General features: G+C 48.4%; 1 protein-coding gene across 2 annotated transcripts in view; it reads left to right on the plus strand.

Moving 5' to 3' along the window:
* The window catches only part of CSMD2 (CUB and Sushi multiple domains 2), a 693817-nt gene that overhangs the window by 378055 nt on the left and 292508 nt on the right, over positions 1 to 23254 (plus strand). For both annotated transcript variants that reach the window (XM_044945284.2, XM_044945283.2), the window contains 3 exons: positions 353 to 474; positions 16702 to 16805; positions 20093 to 20205. In XM_044945284.2, coding sequence (XP_044801219.2) covers positions 353 to 474; positions 16702 to 16805; positions 20093 to 20205 — 339 coding nt within the window. The remainder of the gene's footprint in view (positions 1 to 352; positions 475 to 16701; positions 16806 to 20092; positions 20206 to 23254) is intronic.

Genomic DNA, 23254 nt, shown 5'->3' on the forward strand with positions numbered 1-23254 from the left:
CCACTTAGCTTGCAGTCAAGGTGAGGAGTACTAGCCCACACCCTCTTGGTAGAGATGTGGTGCTGGGTCACAGTGGAGTCCGGACAAGGGGACTTGCTTAGCTGGACCGTGTAAGTCCATCATTACCTAGAGAGCGGCAAGTCAGGGAATGTGGGGTCTACCCCTGCCCCCAGTGCTCTGGGAACGTCTCTTGAGCCCATTAGGAGCTATGGAGGAAGGAAATAGGAAGTAGAAGGTTTTATCTGGGATACGATGTACAGACTTCAAGCTCTTCTGGGCCGGGGCTGGGAGGTGGGATGGGGACTGGTCCTCGTCTAAACTAAAATGCTCGTCTTCCGTCTCCTCTCTGCAGCCCGCATGTGTGATGCCCACCTTCGAGGCCCCTCGGGCATCATCACCTCCCCCAATTTCCCCATTCAGTATGACAACAATGCACACTGTGTGTGGATCATCACAGCGCTCAACCCCGCCAAGGTAAGGCTCGCAGGGGGCGTGTGTCGTGTCCTGTGGGCAGGACTGCATTGGAGACAGTTGTTCTCCTGGGGATTTCAAACCCGGAACTTGGTTCTCATAGATTTTCTGAAGACAATTATTAAAAATTGTTTTTATTAAGTATCAAGTAGATACAAAAGCATACTTGTAAAATATGTTATAAAGAACATCAATACAAGGCACTACTGTGTAGCCATCTCCCAGCTCAAGGAAAACAAAAAGCCCCACAGATACCGTAGTGAACTGTGTCCCTCGTAACTTCATCCCATTCCCCAACCCTCAGGCCACCATTACCTCCACTGTGTACTTTATTATTCCTTTGCTTTTCTTTATAGTTAGCACATAAGTATGCATCCCTCCAAACGCAATGTTTAGCTTCCCAGTACTTGAACTTCATGGAAATGTAATCATGTTGTACTGATATATAGTCTTAATTAGCTTTACTCAAAATTAGGTCCTTAAGGTTTCTGTATTGCCACGTTTCATTTTGTACTGGTCTGTACATTTTTTTGCATCTTTCTCATTTAGTATTTTTCCCTGTGAAGTACCCTTTGTTTGCTAATAAATTTGATAAGTGTCTTGCCAACATCCACAAAATAACCTGTTAGATTTTTTAATTATACAAAAAATACAGATAAATTGAAGAAGAACTGGTACCTTATGATTCCAAGTCTTCCAGTCTATTAATATGGTATATCTTTCCTTAGTTAGAGCTTCTTTAATAGCTTTCGATAAATTGTGTAATTTTTTCATTATAAATCTTGTACATTTCATAATACATTTATTTCTAGATATTGTAGTTGTTGCTTTTATAAATCGTATCTTTTAAAATTTAGTTTTCTACCTGTTTCTTGCATAGTGGTTAGAAATGCAATTAATTTTTATATGTTACATCTATCCCATAGTAATTTATCTATGAATTTTTAGCATATTCTACAGAAAACAATCATAATCTGCAAAGAATGATGGTTTTGCTTCTTCCTTTTCAATCTTACACCTTTTCATCAACCTTTTTCCTGCCCCAGTGTTCTACCTAGAATCTCCAATATAATGTCAAATCACTGTGATGATGGTAGGCACTTTTGCCTTTGTTCAATGTCAAACAGACTGTTTTACTTCTTCACCATTAAGTATGATGTTTGCTGACATTTTTGTTTTAATTTACAGTTCCTTTCTAATCCTGGTTTACTAAAAGCTTGTATTGTGAATGGATGTTGACTCTTATTGAGCATCTTTCTACATCTATTGATATAATCATATGATTTTTTTCCTTTATTCTCCTGTGTGGTGAATTCCACTTTAATTTTTCTGATGTTAAGCCAACTCTGTATTCCTGGGATAAACCCAACCTGGTCATTTAGTATTATCATTTTTTAAATATACCTATATTTGAATTGCTAGCATTTTACATAGTCATTTTGCTTCTGTTTTGTTATATATTACAGATTTAACAAAATAAAATATATTCTATATACATTACACACACACACACACTCTTGCCAGGTTTCTATATCAAAATATTGCTAAAATGAAAGTGAAGTCGCTCAGTCGTGTCCAACTCTTTGCAGTCCCATGGACTGTAGTCTACCAGGCTACTCTGTCCATGGGATTTTCCAGGCAAGAGTACTGGAGTGGGTTGCCATTCCATTCTCCAGGGGATCTTCCTGACTCAGGGATCAAACCCAGGTCTCCTGCATTGCAGGCAGACCCTTTACCCTCTGAGCCACCAGGGAAGCTGAAGATATTGCTAGCCTCATAAAATGACTTAGACTTTTTCATCTCTTTCTATCCTACTGCCTGTTTTTAGTGTTTTACAGTTGTGGATATTTTGGTATTTATCCTACTTGATTTCATTAAACTTCTTGAATCTATGGATGGCATCTTTCATCAGTTTGGAAAAATTTTTAGCTATTGCCATTTCAACTGTTGTCTCTCCTTTATTCTCTTTTCTGCTTCTGGAAGTCTGACAAGGCATGTTAATGAGTCTCATTCTATCTTCTTTTCTTAACCTCTATCATTTTCTCTCATTCTGTTCAAGAATTCTCGATCAGTTATGTCTAACCTCTGTTGATCATTCTCTGAAGATTCATTTTAATTTCAAATATTAGTATTTTGCATTTATGAAAGCTTATTTAGTTTTTTGATTGCTTTTGAGTTTATTTTATAGTCTCTGGCTCCTTACATATATTTAAGTCATTTAAATATATTGAGGACATTTATTTTATATTCTGTGTCTCTTAATCTCAGTATATGAAACCTTTGCAAGGTTCGCTCTGTTGCCTGCTGTTTCTCACCCCTTGCCTCTTTGTTGTATAATTTTTGACTGTGTGGTTAGAATCATAAACTGTGGGGTAATTCTTTGAGATTTGGGTAGAAACTGGTGTATTTGTTACTGCTCTGTGCTTGGGGCCATTAGCAGTCAGCAACCTCTTCAGATTAAATTCTCAGTATGAAGGTTTCAAACCACCCAAGTAATCTGAAGGCTGCAAACCCATATGAAAACAGATTTATCATGAGAGAGTCTCAGAGGAAGTTTTCTATTTGCTTTCATTCAGTGTCAAAATCTGAAATAAACGATCAGCCTTCAGATCTACCCAGAGGTTAGCAGAGCTGTATGAGAAGGAAGTAGGCTTATTTCTAGCTCAACCTCACACTAAGGGTGCAACTTTAACCAGTTCAGCCTTGTTCAGGGATATCATCTGAAAGTTCCCAACCTTGGGGGGCCCTGACCTTTGTCTCCTGCTCCCTCTTCTCCACAAGGCCCTGAAAATCAAAGTTCTACTTCACCAGTTTTTAAAAATGTGCTTCATGCTCCAAATCACTTTTTGTATCTCTACATTCACTGGGGATTAGACTCTGAGAGGTCTTGCCATCCTAGTCTTGGGCTTCCATAACAAAATATAACAGATGGGGTGGCTCTAACAAGAGACATTTAGTTTCTCACAGTTCTAGAGGCTAGAGGTCCATGATCAAGATGCCAGCAAACTTGGTTTCTGGTGAGATCTACTCCCAGCTCATAGATGACCCCACAGATGGCCTCCTTCTCAGTATGTCTTCCTGCGTTCTCTGTGCACATGCAGAGAGGAACGTTCTGCTGTCTCCTCCCCTGTTTTGAGGACACCAATCCCACTGGTAGGGCCCCATGCTTTGACTTCATTTAACTTTAGTCACCTTCCTAAAGGTCCCATCTCTAAATATCATCATATTGAGGGTTTGGGCTTCAACATAAGAGTTTTGGGGCAATATAATTCAGTTTATAACATTTATTAACTTGTAAAAAGCTTTTTTTCTTTTTAAATTTTACTCAACATTTTAAAACTGTTTGCTCAAAAGTGCTTAGGACCACAATACTTGGAACACTGGAGACAGATTTCCTCTACAAGTCATTTTGCAAATAAAGAATCATATTTTATCAAACCATTTGATGATGAACCTAGTCAGTGAAAAAGGATGCTTCGGCCAAATAGGGGTAGAAATGGAGGCTAACCCAGAAGAAGGACCTTGAAGTTGTTAAGTTGTTAACTAGAGGGCTATATCATGGGCATTGTTAAAGAACTACAGATGCTTATCTATGTTTGCTTTTGAATCTGAAGATGGGGTAGAGGGTGAAGCATAGGAAAGTCCTGAAAATTTTTTGAGCAACAGTCTGATTAGCCCTCAGAAGACCTAACCTTGGCTGGTGTGTGGAGGTCAATGGCCCCATATTATTCACCACCCCACATGCCATGCAAGAGGTCACTCCAGCCTGGGTTTCTGAAGCCAGTCCCTCTGAAAGGCACTGCCTCAGAGTTAGGTTATACAGAAGGATGTTCTTCGTGGGATCTTCATGGGTTCTTAGTGGGCTTCAGGTAGTGCTAGGGAAGCCCAGGAAGACTGAAGGGGGTTCCTCACTGACACAACCCAGGAGGAGAGCCAAGAGCATACAATGCAGAAAGGAGATTATAAGTCTAGAAACTCAAAGTCTGAGACCAAAAGGTAGGAGCTGCCTTCCTGCAAACAGCAGAGAAAATGCATAGTGTATTCCTACCGCTGTTCAGCAGCCAACAGGAGAGATTCAGTGCATTCAAGGACTGCCTGTCTGGTCACCTTGGGGACATCTCCTTCAGCAAAAATCACAGCCTTTCCACGTTCACAGTATGTTTCAAGAGCTTAGCATTTATTCATTCATTGATCGTTGGTATGATCTCTGCCCTTGAGAAACATGCACGCAGGAGAGGAGGATGGGTAGAAACGTGAAGCTAGAGTTCTGACAAGCGCTAATGGAGCTGTGTCCAGAGTGTGATGGAAAATCTAGAAAAGAGACACTAATGGAAGGCCGGGGAACTTGGCACAAAGGCGGTGACATTTGAACAGGGTCTTGAAGGATGAGGACATCGGAGTAGACACCTGTGCCAAGGCACTGAAGTTTGGGTGCCGAGCCACTGAGGCTTGGGACAGTCTCTTAGAACTGAAAATAACTCAACATGCCTATATCAAGGTGAGGCTGGAAAGTCGGCAAGATCCAGATCAAGGTGAACCCGCAGGCTTGATATAGAGGCTTAGGTTTTATTCTGAAACAGATTTCTAAGAGTAGAAGTGTTAGGCTATTTGTAATAATAGTAATAGCTATCTCTTATCTATGCCTGTTATATGCCAAGAACTGAACTAGGCCTTCTGTGTAAATGACTTTATTTCATTCTCTTCATAGCACAAATAATTAAGTTTTAAAATACCCATTTGGTGGATGAAAAACCTGAATCATGGACAAGTTAAAGGTTAGGAAACTTGGTCACAGCACATAATCAGTATTAAGTGGCGGCACTGGGCTTTAAAGCCAGTCTTTCTGGGTCCATTGCCCATGAACTTAAGTAGATGTGCTGTACCATTGGATGGAACGTGGTCTCAGAGTTGATGGGAGGGGTTGGGACTTGGAGCACTGGGATAAGCCTTGGGAACAATGAGGGCCACTCTGTCTTCTGTACCAGAGCAATAGCAGAAAGAATTTTTGAAGGATTACTGTGGCAGCAGTGGAGATATTAGAGAGGGATATTGAAGGGAGTTAGACCAGTTAGGAGGCTGAAGCAGATACCCAAGTAAGAAAAATGGGGTCATCAACCAAGGCATAGGAAACATGGAAGGGGAGACAGATTTAAGAGAGATCTAGGGAACAAGGGCTTCCCTTGTGGCTCAACTGGTAAAGAATCCACCTGCAATGAGGGAGACCTGGGTTCAATCCCTGGATTGGAAAGACTCCCCTGGAGAAGGGAAAGGCTACCCACTCCAGTATTCTGGCCTGGAGAATTCCATGGACTATACAGTGCATGGGGTCTCAAAGAGTCAGACATGACTGAGCGACTTTCACACTCATTAGGGAATGAGATGGGACTTGGTGGTGGATGGATGTGTGAACGAGGGAGAAGGAGAGGCCTCATTCACTATCGTGTCCCAAGTGACCGCCATAGTGTCTGGCATACAGTAGACACTCAGGAAACATTTGTTCAATGACCAAATAGACGACGACTCCATGTTTTCTCACTTGGACTAATGGGAGGCTTTCAAAGGAAATACAAGAGGAGGAACAAGCTTGGCAGCAGTCAAGAGGGAGACATGGTGCCTCTGGAGTGCCTGTGTTTCATCCGATGACATTTAGATACACTGGTTGAAAAGTGAATAAATCTGGGTTCAGGAGAGAGATGTGGGTATCATTGCATTGACACACAGTTGGGAACAAGCGTAAGGAATGAACAACGCTTCTTGGAAAGAGCAAAGAGATTGAAAAGATTCAGAATGAGTCTGGGAACACAATCCTTACAGATGACTGAGATCCAGTGAAAGAAGCAGAGAAAGAGCCGTTGATAGGAGAATCGAGTTGCAAAAGCAAGAGGTTTCCAATCAGGATATGTCTGACGGTGGTGATGCTGAAAAACATCTTGTTGGAAAAGGACTGGAAAGAGACTGTTGGCTTTGGCCTTGGAAGAAGATCTTTTGGCGGTGCTTTGTGGGGCAGCAAATTAAAAAGCAGAGACATTACTTTGCCAACAAAGGTCCGTCTAGTCAAAGCTATGGTTTTTCCAGTGGTCATGTATGGATGTGAGAGTTGTCCATAAAGGAAGCTGAGCACTGAAGAATTGATGCTTTTGAACTGTGCTGTTAGAGAAGACTCTTGAGAGTCCCTTGGACTCCAAGGAGATCCAACCGGTCAATCCTAAAGGAAATTAGTACTGAATGTTCATTGGAAGGACTGATGCTGAAACTCCAATACTTTGGCCACCTGATGTAAAGAACTGACTCATTGGAAAAGACCCTGATGCTGGGAAAGATTGAAGGCAGGAGGAGAAGGGGATGACAGAGGATGAGATGGTTGGATGGCATCACCAATTCAATGGACATGGGTTTGAGTAAGCTCTGGGAGTTGGTGATGGACAGGGAGGCCTGGCGTGCAGTCCATGAGGTTGCAAAGAGTCGGACATGACTGAGCGACTGAATTGAACTGAGCAGAAGTGGGTGGGGAGCTCATGGATGGGGAGGGGGTTCTATAGAGGCCAGGCATGTGGACAGCCCTTTGGACAACTTTGTGGTAAAGGGAGGGCAGGAGCAAGGGCACGTGAGGGAGGTTAGGTGAACAGAAAGCTCTGGGCTACTTAGGATGTTTGTTGTTCAGGAGATTGGGATTTTGAATGCGGTTGTAGACCGAGCGCAAAGCAAGCACAGAGGAAGAGAGTGACGATGTAGGATTAGAGGATGGGGAGTGAAGGACCTGGAGTGAGTGAGAGGCAAACTGGACTGAGAATGCAGCAGCTCCTTTCACAAGAAGCAGGTGAGGAAAAATACCGTAGTGAAAAGGGGCTGAGAGTTTTGCCTGTAGAATATGTGTCTGTAGAAAAGGACATGTGTCTCTTCTAAAAAAAATTTTTTTTATTGTGGCAAAAGTCACATGATATAAAACATACTATTTTAATCATATTTGTTTTATTATTATTTAATAATATTGCACAGTTCAATGGCAGTAAGTACATTCACATGGTTGTGCATCTCTTACCATCATCCATCTCCCAAATTTTTCACTTTGCTAAACTGAAACTCTAGCCCCATTAAACTCTACATTCCAACTCCCGCTACTCACCCTCCACGCCTGGCCCCTGACATCTACCCTTGTACTTTCTGATTCTATGAATTTGGCTATTGTAGGCACCCCGCATAAATGGAATCAAGCAGTATTTGTCTGCACCTACTGTATATTAGGATGCATTTTCAAGGTTGACTTAGTACGACACATGTCCCTTTGGTCTCCTTATAATCCAGGAATGGTTACACATCCCTGGCGCCTGAGTGTAAGTGTGGCTATTTCATCTCCTTTGAGCTTGAGAGGGAGATGGGAATGTTCCAGTGACTGGGGCCTCCAAGGGTGAACAGAAGCCCCAAACAAGGTCCAGCGATGACCTGGCATGGGAATGGCCAAGAACCTATGTCACGATGCCAGCCTCAACTGAGTGTGATGGGCTGAGCAGCTCTACCCTGTGGGAACAAGAATTGACAGTCTGATTGCAGAGGCCGGTGAAGGGTGTGTCTCTCCTCCGTGAACTAAGAATAAAACAACAAACACCACCCTGTCGTCCTCCCAGAAGTTGGGCAGATTCAGGGAAGAGGAACCGCAGCTCAGAGCAAGTGAGGCCGGCCCGCTCTGCTGGGGGCACAGCTCCACCTTCTTGCTTGGACGGGGACGGCCTGGAGAAACAGGAGACCTGCCTCGGCTAGTTGGGCTGTCTTAGTATTTGTAGTCATTCTGCCCACAATAATATTTCCCAAATTTGATCAATCATCAGAAATACCTGGAGAGAGTTTAAAGACATAAATTCTAAAATCCTTTCCTCAAAGGTCTGATTAGTGGAGGTGAGATAAGAACCTGGAACTTGCACTTTTAAAGAGCATCCCTGTGGTTCTGACCAGTTCAGCTTATATGAGAGAAAACAACCCCTTTCTGTCCCAGCAAAGCACACAGGGCCCTCCTGCCCACCTGTCCCCAGGCAATCCTGGATTCAGCCACACTGCACTCCTGGTTCATAGACACAGCTGGCCCTTTAAGACCTCTGTCCAGCACATCCTCCCCCAGTGTATCTGCCCTTCTCCTCCATGCAAATTCCTATCCGCCTTTGAGACACAGTTCAGACTTCTGCTCTGCAGAGAAGCCTTCCAAACCCCACCAGGTCTTAGTGCTGCCTCTGTTCCTCCAGCACTTCGTCAGCCTCTTCTGTTTGTGCATATGATGTTGCACTGGGTTTAGAATCTCTTTCCCTCATAGCTCAGGAGAGCCCCGCAAAGCAGGGGTGGCGTTGGTTTCTCTCTCCCGCAGTTAGCACAGCCCCCAGTACAGAGGAGGAGATCCGCAGGTGTTTGGATACATTACCAAGTGCTGGAGGAGACCTGTCCCTGGGTCAGACAGCTCCTCAGGCACGGCCCCACCCACGCTGGGCCCCAGAGCCTCCTCCTGTTAGGACCTTCCAGCTTAGCCTCTGAAAGGATGTGGCTGATGAAATTTTCGTGGTCGGAACTGAAACCCAGGCCTGAGTCGGTGCCCCCTACCTGCATACACCTGCCTTCCTTTCACAGCTTCTTGGTATGAAATCAGGCCACATGAGGCAATTTGCGTACGATCCTCACTGCGTTTGATTAGGACATTAATCCACCTGTGCTAGAAAAGAAGTAAAAGGCAGGCAGGAGAGAACGAGCGAGGTGGGAGGGAGAGGGAGAGCGCATTTCATGAACTTCAAAGCCGAAGAGAACAGTGTTTCGATTATTCACTCCTTGGGGATTAGCCATGTCACTCTTCCCTTTGTAGACCCAGAGAACTGAGAAAGAACTCTCCAGGCAGCCGTCACTCTCTCGTGCAAATGTCAGGAACCTCTGTGCTGGCCCATTTGTTCACTCACTTATTCATTCAGCAAACATTTACTCCTATGTGTTCTGTTCTGGGCCCCGTGCAAGATGCCGGCTGGAGATCAGAGAGGTTTTCCCTAATCGCCCCTGCAACTAATTCCTCGTGAGTGGGCAGCTCTAGAGGGACCCGTTCAGGGCCTCCTGCAGGTCCTCACCCAGATCCCTTTCCTTTCCACAGTTGTCCTCACTTCCCAGCATATCTTGGCATCCCCCTTCCCCTAGAGCTGGCTGTGGGTCCCCACGCGCCTTCCTCTGTGAAGACAAAGCCTGCTCCCTCCTCTCGATGGGACTTTATGCCCCTCGCACCTGCCGCATCCCCAGCTGCCCTGACTTCAGTACTCACCACCCTGCGCTGTGTTCCCCATGGACCCGTGTGTCTCCTCTTCTAGACTGTGAGGTCTTGGGGTGGTATTCACATTTGTCTTGGCTCTGTTGCTTCTTCAAAACCCAGCACTGGGCAAGGGCATATTAACAGTTGAATAAATCCATCAACCAACTAGTGAATGAATGCATGAAAGGGCTTACTACTCTCAGAGCCACCAAAATTCAATTTGAGGTACTGGCCAAAGTTCCACAACCTCTGAACCTTCTCAGTCTTTGCCCTTGGGCTTTCTTACCCAAACTCCTCGAAAGCATTTCTCAAAGATGCTGAAGACCTCTGTGCTTGAATTCTTGAGGGTTCAGGCCAGCCTTTCCACCAGCCTCCCCTCCTCCTCCGCCAAGCACCAGTTCTCCAGCCCTGCCCTGGGCCCTCAGCAAGACCCCTGCAGGAGTTACCACGCAGTCCATGCCCGGGGAAAGGGAATTCCCTTCCTTTCTTGGAGCTAAGAGTCAGGCTGCCCCAGGGCATTAGGAACCCAAGGCGGAGGGTTGGGGAAACCAAGGTCACCCCTCAGGAGCCAGTGCTCTGAGGAGGAATAGGGAAGCAGGCCTGGGGCAGAGGATTGCAGAGGGGCTCTGACTAGGTGGGAAGGGCCAAGGGCAGGTCATGAAAAGTCTAGGGTTTCCATGCCAGGAAACTGAACTTTATCCTGAGGGTCAAGAGCTGATGAATTTTTCTATGGTAATGAAAGCCTTTCTTCAGAACCCACAGTCATTAGGTTGTGATTGGCTGTGAGTAGCAGAAAGCTCCACAGAAGCTTATACAAAACACAGATTATTTCTCCCACATTCCAGGGGTCCAGAAGTGAAGACTCCAGGGCTGGGTTAGCAGTTTTCTCAGTGTCTTGAGCACCTCCTATTTTCCCCTCTGTCTTTCTTTGCTCTTATCCTCATGATCACAAGAAGGCTGCTCCACCTCTGTCCTCACATCTGTATTCCAGGAAAGCAAGGAGAAAGGTGGGAAAATGCCCTGAGGACGCCTCAGCTCATGTCCCACTGCCCAGAATCCTGTCACTTCCCTATCCTTAGCTCTGCTCTTAGCCAGGTCCATTGCCACATTTCAACAGCCAGCATTCTATTAAGAATGGTAAGCAGTGGGAGGGACAGGGAGTGAACCATTATCTGTGTCTGCCACAGAATCCCAACCATGAACTAGATCCAAAGGAACTGCTTTGGTTGGAGCAAGATCCAGGCCATTCTGGTCTTTTCCCCCCTTTGTTTGTGCCCCTTTAGTATCTTTATGGACCCCTGGGGTTCCTGAGAACCCTGTTGGAAAACCACTGCTCTAGGTCAGAGGTCAGCAAACTTTCTGCTAAGAGTTAGATTATAAATATTTTAGACTTTGAGGACTATGTGAGGCTTTTGTTGCACACCCTTCTTTGTAGTGCTTTACTTATTTTTTAACCCTTTAAACATGTAAGAATATGTCTTAGCTCAAGGTGCCAAACAAAAACAAGCCTCAGGCCTGATTTGGCCCAAGAACCATGGTTACCCAACCCTCACTCTAAAAGGGTCGTGCAGCACAGAGTTTGGGGTTCAGAGTGAAGGATGGGCAGCGGACTGGAGCCTAGCTAGGAGACAGTTATAGAAATGCAGTCACTGGACGAAACAATCTCAGTCTAGATCTCTTGGCACTTCCCAAAACATGCCTAAGAGCGGTCACATCCTCTGCAGCCACACTGAAACCTTGGGCACAGGCTGACAAGACTGGGATTCCTGTCTTTAGCTGGTCCTGGATGATGCTCAGGAAGCAAGGAATGTCCTCCAGGCCCAGGGTGGGCAACCTCCATGGTCCCACTCCCATCCGCCACAGTTCTTGGGAAAGGCAGCAAGGTCTTGAGGGGTGCAGTCTCCAGGACTCAACTTCCTCCACCAACCTGCAGTGAACACAGGCTCCCTGAAGCCCTCCTGCCACTACTGGACCCTGGACTGGCCTCCTGGCAGGTCTCTTTGCCCCCAGCCCCTCCCTCCATGCTGAGTGACAGCCTCCCCCCATCTTCACCCTCAAGTCCAGGCTACCTGCTCTGGCCTGCCAGGCAAAAGCCAACTGCAGACTCAGCCAGGCTGCTGTCTCCTCCCCTCACCACCTCCAGCTGCCCTTGCTGGTCCTCGTTCCCCGAGCATCTCTGGGATGGAGCCCACACCCTTCTCTGCCTGCAGGGCCCAGCACGCCCACCTCCTCTGTGTGGCCGCCTTTCATCTCTCCCTCCTCTGCCGTCCTCCAGCACTCACCATCTGTACCATGCCTTTGGCATTTAGATTCTGCTCCACATTGTCAGACAAGTGAGATAACTTACAAGCTGCAGCTAGCTCGGTGCTCGGCACATGGTGGGTCCTCAGTAATTACCTCCTAGCGAAGGGCTCTTTTATTCATTTATCTAATGGGTGCAAATTGGGTGTCTGAGCTGTGCACACAGGTGCCTCTTTAATCACGCCTGTTTCATGTGCTGCCACTCTCCTGCCTTAGAAAGACACTTTGCCAGCTTCACTCATCTGCATGTTAGTTAATGAATCATTACAGGATCCTGTCTTTAAACAAAGGCCAGAGAGAAGAGGGGAACAAATGAAAGCCCCAGCACACTGCACACCGGGGGCCCCTCCCAAGGCTTCAACACTGAGTATTTTGTGCTGACTGCTCAGTGTAATCAGGTTCCACGTTGGGGTCAGATGCTCTAAAATGCAGCTCACGTCAATGGTGCTCTACTCGGTGATGTGAGACATTTTATGGCTCTGGGTTCTGGCCTGCAAAGCGATGTTTTCCCATCATGGACATAGTAATCACATACTCCCTTTTTTGGCACTGGCTTGGTGACCTGGGGCTTCCCGGAAGGGGTGATGGTGGCAAGAATGTACAGGCAGGACCCTGATTTCTCCCTGCGGAGGCCAGGCCCCTGGGTCTGCAGAAGGCACAGCTGGCCTTAGAGTATTTTATGAGCAAGCGTTGGCTGAGCAGCTGGGATCCAGAGAAAGAGCTTAGGGAAGGTTGAGAGGATAAGTCACGGCCCCCATCGTATGGACCTGAGACCTCCCTGCAATGCTATGAGACAGTAGAGCAGGGTGGTAAGGGCCTGGCCTCTGCCTGATGAGTCCCAGGTCTACTACTTAGCTGTGTGGTCTTAGGTGAGTTGCCTAACCTCTTTATGCCTGGCCTTTCCCATTTGTAAAATGGAGGTCTTCACAGTGGCCATGGCTGCCATGAGTCTTTAGTGAGTTGAGGTTTGTAAAATACTCACAACAGTCAAGCACATTATAGGTGTCGCTCTTGTGACGAAATCTCTCAAGAGAAGATAATCAAAAACTGTGATTAAGTATCTCAAAGAATCTCCTAGACCAGGGGTCGGCAAACTACCACCTTTGAGCCAAATCCAGTGTATTGCTTATTTTCGTAAACTAAATTTTATTGGGACACAGCCACACTCATTGGCATACATATCAATGTACGTGGATCATGGCTGTGCATGCTGTCTGAACATATGCAGCCATGGCTGTATTCATGCTACAGCAACAAAGAGGGGTCGTTGCAACAGACATCATATAAAATGCTCAGGTGCAAATACTTATTACCTGGCCCTTGACAGGAACAGTCTGCCAAACTTTGTTCTAGATGGTGTCTCCTATGAGAGATCCAAGAGCCTGGAGATCCGTCCATGCTTGAGGCTCAGGAAGGGTTTGGAAAGTATTCTCCTATTCAGCAGGGTCTGAGCGCCTGGCATGTGCCTGGCACACTGACAGGTTCTGGCAGGTCAAAGGCCATGAGACCTGGCCCCTGCCCTCCAGGAAGTTCATGAAGTAGTGGAAGACCAGGTAAAGAGCTCAGTCACAGTACAGCAGGTAAGTCCTGACACAGAGAAGAGAGGACGGGCAATCAGGGAGCCCTTGGACGAGAGCTCAAGGATGTGGAGATGTTGCTAGGGGAGCCGGGGACAAGGGAGGGGACTGTGCAAACCAGGATCATGAATGGGCTGGCATGAGAGAATGCTACGTAGGCAGTACGATGGGATGGCAGCAGGGAGCAGGAGCCAAGGGTCCTTCCTTATGTACCAGGCTAGGAAATGGCAACATCATTCTGTAGGGCAGGACTAGGGACAGTAAGAGATAGGAAGCCAGTTCCAGCCTGACTAGATGATCCAATGATGATTGGTCATCAGGGAACATGGGAAATGAGCTTGCCTACCTGGTGAGAAAGCTAGAGGGATGAAGGCTTCCCCCCTGGGCTTCCCAGGTGGCTCAGTGGTAAAGAATCCACCTGCCAATGCAGGAGACATGGGTTTGCGCCCTGGGTACGGAAGATCTCATAGAGAAGGAAATGGCAACTGACTCCAGTATTCTTGCCTGGAGAATCCCATGGATAGTGGAGCCTGGTGGGCTACCGTCCATGGGATCACAGAAGAGTCAGACACAACTTAGTAACTAAACAACGATAACAAAGGCTTCCCCACTCACTGTAGATTGCTCAGTGGAATACATGTCTATATAGCCAACAAGGATTTTTATCAGGAGGGTCTAGTATTTTTGTTGAAACTATCTGAGAGTCCCAAGCAGGAATCCCCTCCTCATGATACTTATCACCAATGATTGGGGTGCTCACTACCTCTGAACACAGTCCTTTTCATTGTGGGACAGTTCTGACAGTCACAGAGTTGGTTTTCAGTGCCTCTTATCTCCACTTTCTGCCCTTGGACGGGGCCAGGCAGGGTTGCTGCTGCTGCCCCTGCCTCTGCCCTCAAGTCTCTCTGCTCTAGGTCAGTACCTCTAGTCCCTCCATCCTGTGTTTTCTAACAGCCCCCAACCACTGCTTCAGGATCACACTTCTGTGCAGCCCAGACATTTTCCACCAGCCCTCAATGCCATTTCTCCTAAAACAAAAATCTCACCCCACACCTTCACTTACCTCTCTTGCTGGAGGACAGAGCCCAAGTCTGGGATATGACAGCCAGCGCTTCCTCATCCGGCTCCTCCTGCTTGTCTCGTGTCCCCACCCTCTGCTTCCCTCTCAGCCACACAACTCCAGATCCACCCGGAGTTTCTGGACATGTCATGCACCCCACACCTCTGCGCCTGCTCCTCTCTCTGCTTGGATCACTTTCCCTTCCTTCTCCATTTATTGGACTCCTCCAGCCCACCTCCCAAACTCAGCCTGGGCTTCATGTCCTCCAGGAAGCCTCCTGTGGCCTCCTCCCAGACAGTGTCACCCCTCCTCCCTGTCCTGTCTGCAGCTCCTCACTGTGGGTCCCAGGCCCGGTGCCGAGGGCCCTGCATGGGCAGTACTGGGCTCACACACAAGCACAGCAGAGGTTTCCTTCCTGGGACCCCGAGAGCACCCTGGGGTGAGGCTCTGCCGTGCTGTTTGGTTTGGACAGCAGAAGCCTGCACAGCCATAGGAAAATCTATCCACGGGAATTCTTTACTCCTCGAGTAGCAGAAGAGAAAACAAAGAAGCACTTTCAGCCTCCCTACGGGGAGACTGAAGATCTTCATCAGATTGAAACGAAACTGAAACAGACAGAAAGAGGACCAGCTGAGATGCTTAGGTGAGGCAACTCTGAGCATCCTGTCTTCGTGAATGGCACCACCACCCACCACCCCAATTGCCCCAGCCGGGAATATGCAGGTCATCCCAAACCAGCCCTCCTTCAGTCCCCACATCCATCAATCACAAACCCTAAACACTCCAGGACCTGACTCTCTCTTCCGTCTGCATCACCCTCCTGCATCGCTCACCTCACTGCCCCTGAAGCCTGGAACCATCCTCACCACCCGGGCTTCACTGCTGCTGTGTCAGTTTCCACGCAAGCCGCCAGACCAATGTTCTCCTCCAGCACCTAGTGTCCCGTCAGCCCCTGTGGACAGCGCTCCTGCCGCTGCTCCCTCAGGATGAACTCAGCTGTCTGGGGCCGGGGAGGCTATGAGCACCTGGCCGCAGGCAGCCTTTTCGAGTTCCAGACGTTCCTGAGTCGCCTCCTTGCACTGAAGGCCCAATCACATTGTCCCCCGGCGTGAGGCAGCCGGCCACTGTGTTCAGTTTCCAGACCTGCGCTGATAGACACTGAGCGCTTGTTCTGGAATGTTCCATCTCAGCCACAGCTCAGGCCTTCTGCACCTGACCCCTGCCTCTCCCAGCATCCCCTTTTGACCTGACAGTCTTCCAGAGCTGTCAGAACTCTCAGGACCTACCCCACCCTCATCACAAACAGCCACCCCTCCTCCCCTCCCCGCAGGCTGGGTGAGCTGCAGGCTTCAAGTAGCATCTGTCACCTGGGGTTGTGATTATCAGTTTGTTTTTCTCTCTCCCCCCTCACCGAAGGCAGGGATCATGTCATGCTGACCACTGAAACCCTGCCTCCTAGGCTGGCACGTGGTGGGTCTTTAGTATATATATGTGGCAGGCAGGACTAAACCAAGTAAGAGAGAAGAATCTTGTCGAAATGTCTTTCCTGGAACATTCATTTATTCAACAAATAGACAAAATGCAATGGAGAAAAGAGGGCACAGAAGAGGCTGAGAGAAACTTCTGCAGGTCCCCGGGGACCACATAGCTGAGATTCCACATGTGGCCTGAAAACTTGCCACCAATTCCACAGGGATTTCTGTGCATTATAGCGTGAAGGCAGAGTCTAATCATCTCACAGTTGGCCAGATGTGCCTGGGGTTGCCATGACAGCCCCCAGAATTGGCCAGATGTGTTGTAATCCACTTTGGAAAACATCAGGGAACCCCAGAGACTGTGTGGCCCAGAAGGAAAAAAGTTCCCACTCTAAAAGGTGGCCTGGAAGTGCTTGGTGTGGACGGAGGGTTTCATGGGGTGGTGTCACGGTGCTCTGAGCATCGGGACATGGAGCTTCTTGCTGTCTTCAAGGCCAAGGAAGGCTCTCCCAGCGGCCCCTGCCTGCTGCCTAATCCCTGCTCCCTCCGCAGGTGATCAAGCTGGCCTTCGAGGAGTTTGACCTGGAGAGGGGTTACGACACCCTGACGGTCGGGGACGGCGGGCAGGACGGGGACCAGAAAACGGTGCTCTACATGTGAGTGACACGGAGCATGTGGTGGGCAAGGCAGGAGCACGCGTGCCTTGGCTGAGGGTGGGGGCATGGGCCTGCTGAGCCTTCCTGCCACACTCCCTGCCACCTTGCTGTGGCCAGGACAGGTGTCCTGCAGCACTGCTGATTTCAGCAGCAATCCTCCCATCTCTCTCTACTCCTACAAGGAAAACAGAGCACTCCCCATGAGGAAAGGTCAGGGAAGGCGTGTGCCCTGGCTCTAGGGGAGCCAGGGTGATAGAGATCTGGCGTGTATGCCTGCAGCGTTGAACTTGGCTGTGTGCATCTATGTAGGCCCTGCTTCTGCCACCAGGAGTTTTTCCTCAAGGCCATGTACATCTGTGGTGGCCTGACTGCAGACAGAGGTAGTGGAAGTGTTTTGCTAATTTCCCTGCATGCTCAGAACTGTCTGGGAGATGGATGGTTTCCGGGAATTGGGACCACATGGACATAGTGACCACATATTCTGAGCCCAGAAAGGTTAGAATGACATGGTCTAGTCAAGGGAGAGGATAATGTCAGGCTGTCCTGGGTTTCATTACACCAGGTCTCAGCTGTTGGGGGCCATTTGAGTCCTCTGTCCATCATGATTAGCCTAACTTGAAAGCAGGAGTATGCTTCTATTCAGTGTGTGTGACCCAGAGTCAGATAGACAGACCTGACCTCGTCCACCTCCCCTGCCAAGAAGGAGGGGAGATTTCACATACATTCGGTGCCTACTGTGTGCCCAGACACATCAGTTATCTCATTCAATTCCCACAGGAGCCCTGTGAAGAAGGTGCTATTATCCCATTTAACAGGTGGAGAAACTGAGGCCCAAGGGGTGCAAAGGTGGTTGGCGGCAGGACTAGCACTTGAGTACGTGTCTTTCAATTTTGGTCAAGGATAGCATCCCATGCTATGACCATACACCCTCCTAGCCAACACCCTCTGGTCATAATGCTGAGCAAGAAATGGCCATTCTATAATATCTGGCTTGTCCAGAAGCTGTTCTGTCCTGGGTGCTTCTCATACCTTCCCCACATCTACCGGGAAGGACCTATTAGAGCAGTTGAATGAGGTCCCCTGGCATGTTAGGTGACACGGCTGGGATTTGGGATCTCTTGAGAGAAAGGAATGGGATGTCAGCCTGAAGGGCAACCTCCCCACTGCCTGCTCTCCACTGTGGTAAGCAGGCTTCTCCAAAGAAATAGCCAACAGGATTCAGGCTTCTCCAAAGAAACAACCAATAGGATGTACATATGAAGAAAAGGATTTATTATATGATAATGGGAACTGACAAGTCCCAAGACCTGCAGGCTGAGTCAGCAAGCTGGAGACCCAGCAGAGCTGATGATGGAGTTCTAGAGCAAAGGCCAGCAGGCTCAAGACCCAGGAAAAGCTGAGGTTCAGTTCAAGTGAAGGGCGGGAACAAACAGTGTCCTAGCTGAAAGGCAGGCAGGCAGGAAGCATTCTCTTTCACTTAGGAGAGAGTATACCTTTTTGTTCTATTCAGGTCTTCAACTGATTGGATGAGGCCCACCTTCATTGGGAGGGCAATCTGCTTTACTCAGTTCTACTTTAGATGCTAATCTCATCCAGAAACACCCTCACAGAAATACCCAGAATTGTGTTTGGTCAGATATCTGGGTTCTCTGTGGCCCCATCAGGCTGTCACATAATTTAGCCTTCACACTCAACACCTCCCCTCTTCTCAGTGCGTCCCCACCACTCACCTGCCCTGGTGTGCTGACCTGTGTGATACATCAGCTCAGTGTACCCCAGAGGCCAGGATCCCACTCTGTCTCCTTCATGCCCCCATGTGCTTTGTCATAGAGAAAACCTTAGAACAGCAGAGCTGAAAAGACTGGGGGATCATACAATTCAACCCCTCATTTATATGGAGTGAAAAAGTGCAGAGAGGCTCAGCCACTTGCCCAAGGTCCCACAGCAAACGAATGTCAGATCCATGGCTTGTACCCGGGTCTCTGCACCAGTCTAGCTTGAATGAGGTCCCAGAAAGTTCTGTAGCAGCCCAGAGACTCTCCCACCACCCTCAGATCTCTTTAGACCAATGTCAAGTTCAAAACTTCAGGAACAATGTGTGGCAGGGACCATCACAGTGTTGTGAAGTGATTGTCCTCCAATTAAAATAAATAAATTTAAAAAAAACCTTCAGGGAAACAATGCAAAATGACTCCTTTGTTGTCATCATTGGGTCAAGCAGAAGAAAAGCAGAAGCCTGTCTTCTCCCTTACTCACCACTATCCTGGTGTCATTCCTTACTCACTGCAGAATCTCAAGGTCCCCATCATTGCAGAATGTCAGGGTCCCCAGGCCAGGGATATCACATGGGCCAGGCAAGTGTATCCTAGGCAGTCTATCCCTGCTTTATCCCCACAGCATTTGTGTTGTACTGATCATCTCTCTGCAACCAACTCAGCCCCCCTCAAGCTTTGAGACCCTAGGGTGGAGCAGCGATTAGAGCTCATTAATCTAACCACCCCTCCCCAGCCTCCCACACCCCATCTGTTCTGGAGATTTGTCTGGTCTCAGCAGAAGAAGGAAGTCAGGTTTCTTCTGAGTACCCCAGCCTAGGCAATGGACTCTGACCCTGCCATTCTCCAGCAGGCCGACCTTGGGAAAGCCACTGCCCATTCTGTACCTCTGTCTTCTCATCTGTACAATGGGGGTAACACGTCCCCTACCTCGCTGGGCTGTGGGGACACTAAATGAGATAATGGAAGGGAAATGATCTGGCTTGGGTAGGTGCCTGATGAATGCAAGTTGAATCAGAATCCTCTCTGTGTCTAAACTTGTTGTTTCGAAAGGAGTGTTGCCCAAGGTCGGGGCTGCACTTAAAGCCTCGCTTTCTCATGCTGGAGTGGAAAGAGATGCCTCATTAAAAAGAGTGGCTGGGTTCTGACTGGGGAAATGGGTTTCTGTCCGTGTCTTCCCTACAGTCCTATTCACATGAAAGATGGGAGGTTTCGGGAGTGTAGACACCCACTTTATTGGACCTGGCTCCAGCCATCCCTCCCTATGCAAGTGAGGACACAGATCTCTCCCCTGAGCCTAGGGGTTTGGGGAGGGGAGTCGCGGTGCAGAAGCAGCTCGGCCTGTGCAGAGGGGAGCGGTCCTGAGTCTCCCAGCACATGAGCCAGCAACACTGGGACCCAGGATTTGCCCGAGTGACCCTGGCTCCTTGATATTCCTTTAGATGCCGTCATCACACAGTCTTTCTGTTGGGGTCCACGGTGGGTTCACACCTCTAAATCTCTCTCTCCTGACAGCCTGACAGGTACGTCGGTCCCAGATCTCATCGTCAGCACCAACCATCAAATGTGGCTCCTCTTCCAGACAGATGGCAGTGGCAGCTCCTTGGGCTTCAAGGCTTCTTATGAAGGTAACTGACTGCCATGCGGGAGCCAATGAGTCAGACACCTGGGGTCTGCTTGGAGTCAGCAAACCCTGGGTTCGAATCCTGGCTCTGCCTTGTACTAGGTTCCTCTCCTTAGACATGTTATTCAACTTCTCTGAGCCCCAGCCTCCTCCTTGGTCCAGTGGGCCTCCTTGGCTGTTTTGAGGATTATCTGGAGCCAGTCACTTAAAGTGCTGGCTCACAGCACCAGGCACAACATCAGTTCCACCCCTGATTCACACCTGGCCTGTGTAGACCTTGGCAAGTCCTCATAAACTTTCTGAGCCTTGCTTTACTTTTTGAAATCTCTGGACTGGAGACAGTAGCTTCCCAAGCTACCCTATTTGGCTGTCATGGTGATGAGTGACTGTATGCACAGGGCTAGGGCCAGACACACACCATTGGTGACCTGAGCAGGTACAGACGAAGGTGACCTTCATCTCTTGGTGGGAATAGGCACTAAGGGAACAGCAGTCTGGGCTCCAAGAGATACTGTCGCCATCATTCATCTTTGTATACAGTCAAACCTCCTGATGGCAGATGACTGCCAACACAGATCCCCACAGAAAGATCCCCATCACAACACCCCCAAGTCTTTGTGAAGGCCTTGTTAGGTATCCGACCCTAGACTAGCACTCGGGGAACAGATGCAGCAGATCAAGACCTTCACCATAAAGAACCTAACAAATGAGCTATCTTTTCTCTTTTTGCAGTATGGTTGCTTTACAGTGTTGTGTTAGTTTCTGCCGTACAATGAAGTGAATCGGCCATATGCATACATATATCCCCTTCCCTCTTGGACTTCCCTCCCACCCCACCCCTGTCCCACCCTCTAGGCTATCACAGAGCACTGAGCTGAGCTTCCTGTACAAGTAAGCTATTATTAAAATAAGATCATCATGGCCAACAGAGCCAGTGGGAGCACAGAGAAGGGGTGGCTATCCTTTCTAGGGTATCAGGAAAGGCTTTATCAAGAAAGTGAGTTGTGAGTCTAAAATGACGAGGTGGCTACCAGACAGGAGGCAGTTGCGGGGCAGGGGGGCATCCTTCCCTGCCTCATTCAGAGATGATGTCCTTCTCCAGGGGACCCTGGGCAGCTGCGTGTGTGCATGCATGCTAAGTTGCTTCCGTTGTGTCCAATTCTTGGCCACCCCACGGACCATAGCCCGCCAGGCCCCTTTGTCCTTGGGATTCTCCAGGCAAGAATACTGGAGTGGGTTGCCATGCCCTCCTCTAGGGGATCTTCCCAACCCAGGGATCAAACCCACATCCCCTGCATTGCAGGCAGATTCCTTACCTGCTGAGCCCCCTGAGAAGCCCACACAGGACCCTGTAGGGGCAGCAACTCCAAAGGTCTCTCACTCCACTCAGGGTACCTCACACCTCCTGTGGACCAAGGGCTCTTCCTGAGGACTGGACTCTGTGACCAAACTTGGTACACAGGGAGTGTATTCATCCCCTAAGGGCTGCCCTAACAAACCACCACCAACTGGGTGGTTTCAATAACAGAAGTTTATTCTGTCACAGTTCTAGAGGCTGGAAGTCTGAACTCAAGGTGTCAGGAGGGCCATGCTCCCCATGAGATTCCTGGTAGACCCCTTCCTTGCTTCTTCCTGGCTTCTGGTGGTGGCCGGCGATCCTTAGCTTGTATCTGCATCATTCTAATCTCTGCCCCTCATGTCGCACGTCCCCGTGAGTCTCTCTGCTCTTCCCATGGGACATAGTGGATTGAGGACTCGCCATCTTAACTTGATTACTTCTGCAAAGACCCTATTTCCAAGGAATGTCACATACACAGGGACCAGGGGGTGAAGATTCAACACATCTTTTCTGGAGAACATGATTTAACCCATAACGGGAGGCTAGTCCTTATTTCCTGCAGGAACACTGTCACACCTTGATGCCCACTGGGGTCAGGATGATAGAGGAACCGTCCTCAGCATAGGATGCACACCTCTGAGTGAGATAGACCAGCAGACAGAGAACACCTATTGGGTGACATGTGCTAAGTTCAAGTCCTGATTCTGTCCCTTTCTAGCCTCTCCAGGGCTCTGTTTCTTCATCTGTGAAATGGAGATAATAACAGACCATTGGGGACAGTGTTGCAAATTATAAGGTGATTAGTGAGTAACTAGTGAGTGAGTTGGAGAAGGCGATGGCACCCCACTCCAGTACTCTTGCCTGGAAAATCCCATGGGCGGAGGAGCCTGGTAGGCTGCAGTCCATGGGGTCACTAAGAGTCGAACACGACTGAGTGACTTCACTTTCACTTTTCACTTTCATGCATTGGAGAAGGAAATGGCAACCCACTCCAGTGTTCTTGCCTGGAGAATCCCAGGGACAGGGGAGCCTGGTGGGCTGCCGTCTACGGGGTCGCACAGAGTTGGACACAACTGAAGCGACTTAGCAGCAGCAGCAGCAGCAGTGAGTGAGTACAGAGGTAGTTAAATGAATGTGCTCTTCTGGCACATAAAGTTATATATATGCAGGAAAGAGCCCCAGGCAAGAAATCAAGAGACCTTGATTCAGGCCCAAGCTCTGCCACTCACTTCTTTGGACATGGGGGTGGATTTAGACTCAGAGTTTCTAGGTTTCCCCATTTCGGAAGTTGTGTAGATGTTTAGCAGTTACCAAAAGTGGGGAAGAATCAGTCTGTGCCATCCACCTTCCCAGATCTTTCCATCTTACTCCCAGATCTTTCTATATCTTATTCATGGCTCGAATAAGACCAAAGTCACAGGAGTTTGAGATGGATGATGGTCGCTACAGTCAGCAAACAGCGTGCAGAAAGAGCTCGACAGGGTAGAGCAGTTGGCTAAAGTACCAGGATAAGATGAAATGGGGAGAAATATCAAGTCCTGTTTGAATGTTCAAAAATTGGCTACTAGAATTTATCCCAGCGAGTGAGTGATTCTTTATTCTATTCTGATCAGGCATCAGAGAATTGGGCAGAGATGTGGAGACCCCAGCTGGAGATGGATAAGGAGAGGACTTCAAGTCAAAGCCAGTGGGAAAGGTTAACAGCCCCCTGAAT

The sequence above is a fragment of the Bubalus bubalis genome, chromosome 6, assembly GCF_019923935.1.
Source record: "Bubalus bubalis isolate 160015118507 breed Murrah chromosome 6, NDDB_SH_1, whole genome shotgun sequence".
Classification (NCBI taxonomy): domain Eukaryota; kingdom Metazoa; phylum Chordata; class Mammalia; order Artiodactyla; family Bovidae; genus Bubalus; species Bubalus bubalis.